Consider the following 9,683-nt stretch of genomic DNA (forward strand, 5'->3'; position numbering starts at 1 on the left):
CACTTATTGGACAGAGAAAGCATTTGAGATTTACATTGTTTTGTATATTTTTACGAGCAGATGTCTATAAATTTATACATTATCTATGTAAAGATTAAATACATGATATATTTTATACATCATATCCAACAAAGTGTCGCTTTCCAATACATTCTCCAACAAAGAACCAGCAGTATATTTCAGCAGCCACTAACGTGTTTACAATAGCCTCACGTACAGTGACTTCACGATAACGTCCAGTTCGTGCAGAATTAATCAACTTGGAAAAACCATTACGAATCTCAGGAATATCTCTTAGGGTGGGTGGTGTGAGTTCTACTCTGGCATATTGTTGCCACACATTCAGCACAGGTTTTGCCTGTGTAATACTAGCTGCAATTAATATGCATTATTCAGTTTTATTTTTTTTTTTATCAAACACGACACATGTATACATATATGTACATTAAGATTCAACATTTAATTTAAAGTAAATACGAGATTTAAGTTAGAAATCATTTAAATATATTGTTGTTTCTAAAACCAAATAATTTCTGAAAACATTTTAAATATTTTGTAGACTTATTTGCATTGATTATTAATTTACTTGCAATAAAAGAGTATATAGATCAATTTGTTAACCGTGTAAGAGATTTAACCTTAATGAAAGTGTGCTTGAAATTCAAGTTGTCAGAACGAACAAGATTTTACAAACTAGGTTTCGACAAAAACCAATTGTCAACACACTGAACTATTACATATGAGAAATCTGTATATTTTAATCATTATGCTATAAAAATTTTATAGCAAATATAAGTTACATAATAAGCTGCGTTTATGAAACAAATTTAACCTTTTGTTTAAAACACTTTAACAATAAAATCTTAAAAAACATTGTTCATACTTTTTACCAATCCGGTGACTTTTCCAACGAGATTTGCCATTGTGCCTTTCTGCTTTAAATACCTTTGAGAAAGAAAATCAAGAAAATGATTGTGCTGGGGAGGTTTGGTTAGTTTGGTCTAATGTGTGTGTTGTACTCCGACGATTCAATTCTTTTAAGACCCAACTGTTCTCTTGTCTCAACTTCCTTCTATTTCTTCACTGCACGAATTGGACAACATTATACCGCGCTTGCGCTTGCAAATAGTGTGCTAGTGATACTCTGTGCTTTCTGGAGTGTATATAATTATAAAACATTTTTATCTGTTCTAAATTATTAATTAAATCGATTGCTACAATTTCGAAAAATGTCAGACTCATTTAGGTAAAATATTCAATTTTCTGCCCTCCCGTTGTTTTCAATAAAATTGTATTTATTAGATTCCGTTTTGAATATACAAGACTCGATAAGTAAAACTGATATGTAATTATTTATAATGCATCACCAATTACTTTCGATTGTTGAATGTAAGCTCATTCGACGCAGTTTTTTTATACATAAAAAGAATCCGCAAAAAAAACGTGTCGATCTGTCCCGTAAAGCGAGTAATTAATAAAATTTGATCTCGTAGGTTAAGTTAGGTTAGATTATGAAACCTGTCATTTTTATTGCATACAACTGCAAGCCTGTAGTCACGTGTACCTGTTCTGCGATCACATGCGTACGTGCTGTACTTCGCGCTAAAATAGTACTTTAAATTTATAACAAAACTAAAATATAAATAATTATTTTTAAAATAAAATTTGCTAAACATTCGCCTTAAACAAGGTTGATTTTAAATATAGAAAGCAACATTGTTTTTACATTTTTTCATAATTAAGATACTTTTTTTAGATTCTTTTTGTTGTTAAAATCGGGTCGATTGAGCCCAAATCTATCGAAATTAAGCATGGTTGAATAATAAATATGTCTAAATTGAAACGAGGGCATAAAACTGAATATTTTCTTTTATTTAACAGCAGCTCTTTTTCCGATAATGAGAATATTAAAGGAATTGATCCCGAATTAGCTGAGCTTCTGATGGTCGAAAAGCAAAAAGCGCAATTTAACGCACAAGTAAATATATAAAATAGTTATAAAAGTTATACAAAGCACTGAATTAATTTTTATACCTAATTTTGTCTTATATGTGTGTATATGTATACATACACACAATATAAATGTGTATTACACTTTACTATGAGATAAAAATAATTTATACAAAACTTGAAAATTTGTTTAGATCCATGAATTCAATGACTTTTGCTGGGATAAATGTGTCGATAAACCAGGAAGTAAATTGGATGGCCGTACAGAAACCTGTATACATAATTGTGTAGATAGATTTATAGATGTTTCTCTCTTTGTCACTAATCGTTTTGCACAATTATTACAAAACTCTGTAGCAAAATGAGAATTTGTAAAATATATTCTTGAAATATAAAACTTTTTTTTGATTAAAGTTATACTGAATTTTTTATGTATCATTAGTAAATCATATAAAGAAAAATATATGTAATTTCACACACTTTGTATAAGTATTGTGATATGTGAGAAACTAACCGTTAAAAAAAAAGAATTAACAAAATCTTTTATTATATAAGTCACAAAGCTCTTCCTCTAGAAATCTTTTTCTATATAAACTTGCTTGTACATTAAACTATATAATATTCATTATCTTTAATTTACTATTTTGTGACAAAAAATAGTAAAGCACATTCGAATTGTCCACATTCAAAATATAAACATAGGATATTATTTAACACCTTAAAATAAACTCCGCATATACTTTTCGTCAAACTTGTTAGATATGATATGAAAACTTACATGTAAAGATTAGTAAATGAGATATAAATAGGGCTATAAATACTATTAAAATCTGTTTTAATGTTTTTTATAGAATTGAAATTGTTTCAAATCGTCTGTCACATCGTTTGTTACATGTTTATTTCTTATGCATTTCTATTGTAATTAATTTCATTAAATTAAAAAAAAGTCAATTTTTTGGTGTTTTTAACTTAATTTTTACATGTAGATAAAGTTAAACCTGTAACAAAATAAAAAATTTTAAGTATTTCTTTGCATTACATATAAGCACAAAATAAAATAAATCTTTAATTTACTTACCTGCACAACGATTGCGGCAAAGATGAAATTATAGGACCATATCCTTGCGAATTATCATATAATTCAAATAATGGTGCGGCAACTAATTTGTAATTTTTTGGTACGGCAAAAAGAGCTAGATATAAAAAAAAATCACACAATTAAATAATTTATATTTTTGACGTAAGTTTACATATCATAGGTTTCTGATCAAATTTCTTTCTGTACCTTTTTCTTGTAGCTGTACGAGAAATAATCTTTTATGTTCCTTCGGTTTTGTGATATGTGGCGGTACGTATGGATATTGAGGAGGTTCAAAGTTTGGCCGCCACCAATTTCCAATAGTATCTTCTATGGCCCATTCTAACTTTACTCCATCTGATCGTCCGAAAGTCTAGAAATCAATCCCGTTTGTTGTCTATACTCTATTGAACTTTATGAGAATAAAGTATGAAATAAAATACATTCTTCTTTGGTCAGTCCACTAAGAACATGGTTGCACAATGATGATTTCGAGATATATATACGCAACAAATAAGTAACAATATTACTCTTAACAATAATCAAGTTAATCGACACGATTAACAAAAACATTTATACATTTGTTAAAGCATCTATATGCTGTTTATATACATATATATACATAACATATATATAATATATATTTATTTATATAAATATTTAATAAAGTAAAAAAATGTTATATATATATATACATTGATATTATAATTTCAGTTAAGAAAATTGGCACTTAATAAGAATTACTAATTTTGAGAATTTATTTTACGACCTAATAAATACACATGAAGTCGTAGATCTACGAACTGTGCCAATCAGATTCTTTTGCCTTAACAATAAAATTCTAAACATTCTATCTGATATAATCGATTCTTACAAAATTCTTTCGAGAGAGTAAAATATATTCACGATATCTTTATACAATCTTCTTGTCACTACATTTTACAATCTCCATATTTTGTTTCTTCTGTGTTATCGTGTTATCACATACACTATGACAATAAGAACAATGTTCTTAGCCAACCATGTACAATACAGCGTATTCATGATGTATTATAGACATTAAAGTTTCCGGGCATGCAGCACGCTAACGGTATAAAACATTTGTAAGAATAAAAAGCGAGATCCTATATGGAGCTACAGGCCCGGTTACATAAGTTCTACAAATGTACACAATATATACAATAACAATTAAGTCTATAAAGACAGTGTCACTATCTAGTATATCAAAGATATCAAAGTGCCACTCCTAGTCAGCCTGTAAGGCAGTATAAGACGTTGCACTAACTTTTACCTCAGTAAGGAGCCGTTTTAGGCCCTCTACCTCATCTTCTCCTGTGTTGAGTTCACCACCGGGTCTATAAAGTAACAAGAAGAAAAATAAGTGTAATAGCGATATTCTCGCAACAAATGTTTATGCAAATATATTTTTGACTGAAAATAATTTAAGACTCCTCGATATAAAATATTTTATAGTATAGTATAAATTGTTCTTCTATTATATGTTTGCATAAACATTTATAGTTTATTTTCTACCTACAATACATTTAAAAGTTTAACACTTACAATTTGAAGAATGTTGTGCCAAGTTGCAGTAGGAGAACATGTGGCAATCCGTGTTCATGTACAAGTAGAACACCTTCCACACTTCTCCGCATACCAATTTTATCGAATTCATCTCTCATACGCTGAAATCTTGCTGGTACTGATGGATCTTTCTCGAAGAGTGGCTCTTTTGTTCCAAATGTATAGTTTGTCAAAGGATATCTATGATAAACGAGTTGTATTTTTTGTTAGGTTTTTACCTATTTAAAATAATCCACCAGTAACTTTCTTCAAATTTAGAATACACATGATTTACCGCATTCTTATATTCTATCACACAATTTCTGTTGTGTGTGTTCATGAAGCAACACACAATTTCGATAAACTTTTATATGTATATACATATACACACACATATATGAATATATATATACACACACACAGAATGTCCTCCCTAATTATTGGAAAATTTTCTATATATATAATGCTAAAGTTTTTAGAACATTCTAAGAAGACAAAAGTTTGAAACCAAAAATAATGAACTATAAATGTTTAAATTTTAAGCAATTTATTAAATTAAAAACATGAATCATACAGCACATTTTATACAGCAATGAAAGTTCTTCCAAATAAATATTTGCTGTTACAATTTCAAATAAGAGCAGTTATATTTTAAAAGATTATAATTTTGAGAATGTCTATTAAAAGGTTTTGACAGGTTCAAAGTATAGAATATCTGTAAATATTTTGTAACAGCCACTCTAAGAGAGACATCCTGCATATCATATACATTACATTAAATATTTTTGCAATAACTATAATTATGCAATTGATTACAATAAAAAATAGTCTCTAATTATTATCATGCTCTGGTTTTGTATATAAATAACAATTTCTGAGATTTAACATACTTTATATATACTGCAATTTAAATGCAATTACAAACATAAAATACTAATACAATCATTCAATTTAATAAAAGTACTGTAATCAATGTTACAATTTGTATATAAATAATAATTAGTTTATACACACACATATGTATATATAAAATATGTATATGTATATATTTGTACAAAGTTATGTATTTGTTCAACATTTCATATAATTATTATCAGATACATATCAAATACATATTATTTGTTACTATGATATTACGATCACATATTTATAAGTATAATTCAGCAAATACAAACATGTGTACTTAACATTTAACGGATTGGCTTAAAACAGAGCCATTATACGCAAACTACCGGCATGTTTGGCGCGAATACGCTGGTATTTCCGGTTGAATAACTACTAAGTCGATTAATAGGCTTCTGGTCGATAAGCGCTATTTAGTAAGCTGTCTATTTTTAAGTAACTGGTCAGTTCGAGTATTAACTATTTTCTCAAATTTCTGTAATGTTTATCGTGTTTACTTGTGACTTTATGAAATTATTTAGCTTTCTTTTTTCACATAATGAATTTAAATTTACATTTACCATACAAAGTGTGATATTTTGCATAAAAAATTAATTAAAAATTATAATATTGCACACTTAATTAGAAAACTGACAAATGTTAGAGCAGGACATTTAATAAGTAAAATTTTACGTTTTTTAAAATACATATACATAAATATACTTTATACACACCATATATATATATACTGCATATATATATATATGAAGTCAAATCTCTCTATTCTCTATCAAGTTAGACTTCCTTTTCATTCTTGCTCTTTTTCTAACAGTTACTTTAAGAGACGACAAAATTAGAGATAAAATTTTGTCAAGCAAACAGAAAAAGGAAGAATATGGAGAAATAGAGAGATTTAACTCTATATTGCCATATCATGTGCCAAAAGAGAAGTAATAATCAATTTATGTAACAAATATAACTCTGTAAGACAACTATATAAAAATAGAAGTTTACTTAGTGACAATAAATATTAAAATGTGTGAGTTTATATATTATAGTACAGCTTAGATGATCACATGGTGTGTATTACAATATTATTCTAATGAGAGAAGTGAATAATATAAATTATTAATTGTAGAGTATATACACCACAATATAAATTAAACAGATTCTGATAAATCACTGTTTATAACACACAGTCACACAACAGGTATTATACATAAAATGTGCATAAAATGTTTACAAATAAAAAAAAAAATAATAAAAGTTGTAAAACCATTTAAAATTTCAGAACTTTGTCCTTTAAAAAAAGAGAAGTACAATTTCCTTTGTGAATATTCACATACAAAAACTAAAGATTTTGTAGGAAAATATTGCTAGCGTCCACCGGCAAGAGAGTTGTTCTATAGAAGAGATGTAATCTCAGAGCACATAAAGTTTACAAATATCATTGATCATTGTTTTATTACTTACAAATTGACAGTCCTGTTGATAGTGACTGACTGATTCTGCACCACTTTCCCGTCGAACGAACTATTGCTCGCTCGACGAGGCCAACCACTACCTTTACTTTGGTTTGTTGCCATCGCCATTTTGTGAGGTTTGTGGCTCACAGATGCTTCAAATGTGCTCCAAAACACTTCCCTGAGCAATTTTACCTTGAGTGATCAGACGCCGACTTGCGCCGAGTATTACCGCTAGATGATGTCTCGTGCACATGCGCGACTCAAAATGGCGAAACCAATGACACAGCTGTGTGTTCCAAAATTCATCGTCAGTAGAAAATATATCTATAGTTCACGTCATGTTTATTATATATTTTTAAAGTCGTAAACAGACCAACCAATCACAGGCCGGCATTTTAGCGCATGCTAAGCGCCGAATTCTGCTGAACGCAGCCAATGTAAAGGCCTAACTATACTGCGTTCAATTTGAGAAGAGATACCGGATAGACGAAATCTCGTCCGTTTCATGCACCTTCCCTACTAATAAGTCTTCTTACTCCACAGCCATTGGCTGTCAGCAATTTTTATTTGCCCGCTCTTCTTCTCCATGTGCAGTAAAATTCTCTTCTTAAATTGAACGCAGTACTGGGAGCGGAGCAAACATAACCTTACATACTACACAAATGAGACATACCGGTATTCGCAAAAAAAGTACTTTTATTATTTATAGTATACAATATTTTTAATTAGATACACACATTTTATACAAAATGTTATATGTAAATGACAATTATGTTGAATTAATTATAATTTTTATATATTCTTTTAATCATATGAATATTTAAACATCGAGATTATAAGACAAGTGACAAATGTAATAAGTTCGTCATTCATATTAATTTTAATAGTAACAAATTTATTAATCCTAATTGTTTCAAAACTTTATAAAAACGTGTATTAATGAGATAAAAAGACGAAAATAATACCAAGATGTACATATTATGTTTGCACAGAGGTAGTATCGGAGTAATAACATTTTATATTTTTCAGCAATCTTTCTTTGTTTACTAATAGTAAATAGTTCTGGTTTTGTGGAATGGTATGCGTTCCAGTTCCTGAGCATACTCTCGTCGATAATCCCACAAAAAGTGATCGACCATGATCGCGTTGACATCCCCTATTAGGTTCAATTTTATCTTAGGATCGGCCTCGATTAATCGTCGTATCTCGTCGCGCACTTGCTCGACCGCTTCGATCGAGAGAGCACGTATCTCGACTTCCTCTCTACCGCCTTGCTTCAACGGCTCGTCAGATTTTAGTTTGCTCATAAGCGTATTGCTGTAACGCATCGCGCCGAAGTGTACGAGTACCTGAGGAATACGGTAGTCAGCAAACATCGTTATACTATCGATATCGTGAAACTCGCCGAGTCCACATCCCTTGAAGCACACCCATATGTCGCCGATCAATATCTGAGCTCTCTTATAGATGCTGATTTTGTGACCTTCGTAATCGGCCTCGTCTCGATAAGACTGGAACTCATCTACTATCAACCGAAGCAGCTTTTCCGCCGAACCTTTGCACGACTTGATGCATTCCGCAAAAGTACCTTGATATTTAGCTAACAATACTTTTCCGGCCTCGTGCAGATTCTTAATTCTGTCCTGCAGAAGCGGAATATTAGTTTCGTCGTCACCTCGAAAGATAATTTTCGCATCTTCCTCCGTTATCTGCGAGTAATACTTAGGATCCCACATCGGTTTTCCATCGTCGATGGCTCTCTTGATAGCGGCACAAAAAGCAAAGTAACCGGTCTCTCCGTTAACCTTCCACTTGGCAGCGCCCGTGTCGGTCCAGAAGGAAAAATTCAGCGTGTCCAGGACGAATATCCAATCGGCTGCTCGAGGATCGTCGTTTTTAGGATGAAATGCCACTTGTGAGAAATTGTCCAAGGAAACTTTTCCGTTCTTAATACCGTCGAGAATTGCCAGTGCCAATTTTTTTACACCGTCTTCCTCGATGAACACGTCCTTTGCCAATGTGGCGACCAACTTCGCAGATTCTTTTGGCATTAGAGTCATAGCGATACAATTTTCGGCTGACTGACTGACGCAAACTGTTCCGGCTGAACTTTGTACAAAGCTGTAGTCACACGTGAATAACTTTTGTACAATCACAATCCTTTCAAGTGTCAAATTACTCAGTGACAACCAATATTCTGATGTGAGAACGAAATCTTGTAACCCGGCCGGTTTCGCGCCAACGGCAGTTTAACGTCACGAACTCTCGAGTATCTTGAGTCGCAACTGTTATATATACATCTTTTTTTTTTTTAAGTAGTTAGATAAGATAAGATACGAGAGAAAAAACAGATTTAACAAAATATATAGGCTTAAAAAATAAAAACAGCTTAAAATTACGCATATATTTAATTAATAATCAATTAAAGAAAAATTGGCTGATTAGAGTCCAAAACACGGTAGTTTAATGTGTTCTGATCAGCCAATTTTTCTTTAATTGATTATTATTTATAACTCGGAGTCGTTTACTTATCTACATCTGTGATATATCTGTTTACGTGTAATATTATATTGAAATATATACTTGAATAACTTATACTTACATATTCTATACGTAAAAAAGTATTCGTAAATAATATATGTATTTTGGTTACAAGTTTCTACGTTATCAACGTCGAATATTTATCGACGCAAACTGTCGATAATATGCGGCAAGTAATGCGCTGTGTGTTCTACAAGATGACG

General features: G+C 30.8%; 4 protein-coding genes across 5 annotated transcripts; 1 reads left to right on the forward strand and 3 right to left on the reverse strand.

Annotated features, from left to right (window-relative positions):
• Nucleotides 1-18: 18 nt before the first annotated feature.
• LOC109863886 (ATP synthase subunit g, mitochondrial) lies at nucleotides 19-1,024 on the reverse strand. The gene is made up of 2 exons (XM_020444543.1): nucleotides 884-1,024; nucleotides 19-372 (listed from the first exon to the last, which is right to left on the reverse strand). Exons 1-2 carry the CDS (start codon nucleotides 921-923, stop codon nucleotides 113-115), a joined length of 300 nt encoding a protein of 99 aa, XP_020300132.1. The 5' UTR covers nucleotides 924-1,024; the 3' UTR covers nucleotides 19-112.
• A 98-nt stretch (nucleotides 1,025-1,122) lies between these two features.
• Nucleotides 1,123-2,316, forward strand: LOC109863887 (mitochondrial import inner membrane translocase subunit Tim8-like). 2 transcript variants are annotated; one of them, XM_020444545.1, is made up of 3 exons: nucleotides 1,123-1,246; nucleotides 1,885-1,978; nucleotides 2,145-2,316. In XM_020444545.1, the coding sequence occupies exons 1-3, from the start codon at nucleotides 1,230-1,232 to the stop codon at nucleotides 2,313-2,315; spliced, it is 282 nt and encodes a 93-aa protein (XP_020300134.1). In that variant the 5' UTR covers nucleotides 1,123-1,229; the 3' UTR covers nucleotide 2,316. The 2 variants fall into 2 exon arrangements, with proteins under 2 accessions (XP_020300134.1, XP_020300133.1); XM_020444544.1 differs by having other exon boundaries at nucleotides 1,124-1,246; nucleotides 1,882-1,978.
• Nucleotides 2,317-2,779: 463 nt separating this feature from the next.
• On the reverse strand, nucleotides 2,780-7,195 carry LOC109863901 (cleavage and polyadenylation specificity factor subunit 5). Its single transcript, XM_020444569.1, has 6 exons — nucleotides 6,947-7,195; nucleotides 4,592-4,792; nucleotides 4,320-4,383; nucleotides 3,236-3,401; nucleotides 3,029-3,143; nucleotides 2,780-2,948 (listed from the first exon to the last, which is right to left on the reverse strand). Exons 1-6 carry the CDS (start codon nucleotides 7,063-7,065, stop codon nucleotides 2,927-2,929), a joined length of 687 nt encoding a protein of 228 aa, XP_020300158.1. The 5' UTR covers nucleotides 7,066-7,195; the 3' UTR covers nucleotides 2,780-2,926.
• Nucleotides 7,196-7,710: 515 nt separating this feature from the next.
• Nucleotides 7,711-9,225, reverse strand: LOC109863883 (UPF0553 protein C9orf64 homolog). Its single transcript, XM_020444538.1, has one exon. It carries the CDS (start codon nucleotides 8,997-8,999, stop codon nucleotides 7,986-7,988), a length of 1,014 nt encoding a protein of 337 aa, XP_020300127.1. The 5' UTR covers nucleotides 9,000-9,225; the 3' UTR covers nucleotides 7,711-7,985.
• Nucleotides 9,226-9,683: the final 458 nt, after the last annotated feature.

The sequence above is a fragment of the Pseudomyrmex gracilis genome, unplaced genomic scaffold (assembly GCF_002006095.1).
Source record: "Pseudomyrmex gracilis isolate BER0280 unplaced genomic scaffold, ASM200609v1 scaffold_14, whole genome shotgun sequence".
Lineage (NCBI taxonomy): Eukaryota > Metazoa > Arthropoda > Insecta > Hymenoptera > Formicidae > Pseudomyrmex > Pseudomyrmex gracilis.

Bases quoted from the DNA above. Each gene is read 5' to 3' on its own strand.
- LOC109863886 (XM_020444543.1), bottom strand. From the start codon at position 923: ATGGCAAATCTCGTTGGAAAAGTCACCGGATTGGTAAAAA. The intron at 373-883 runs GTATGAACAATG...TATTAATTGCAG, and splicing joins AGTCACCGGATTGGTAAAAA to CTAGTATTACACAGGCAAAA.
- LOC109863887 (XM_020444544.1), top strand. The intron at 1,979-2,144 runs GTAAATATATAA...AAATTTGTTTAG, and splicing joins AAGCGCAATTTAACGCACAA to ATCCATGAATTCAATGACTT.
- LOC109863901 (XM_020444569.1), bottom strand. From the start codon at position 7,065: ATGGCGATGGCAACAAACCAAAGTAAAGGTAGTGGTTGGCCTCGTCGA. The intron at 4,384-4,591 runs GTAAGTGTTAAA...GTTACTTTATAG, and splicing joins GGCACAACATTCTTCAAATT to ACCCGGTGGTGAACTCAACA. The intron at 3,402-4,319 runs GTAAAAGTTAGT...ATTGATTTCTAG, and splicing joins TAAAACGGCTCCTTACTGAG to ACTTTCGGACGATCAGATGG.
- LOC109863883 (XM_020444538.1), bottom strand. From the start codon at position 8,999: ATGACTCTAATGCCAAAAGAATCTGCGAAGTTGGTCGCCACATTGGCA.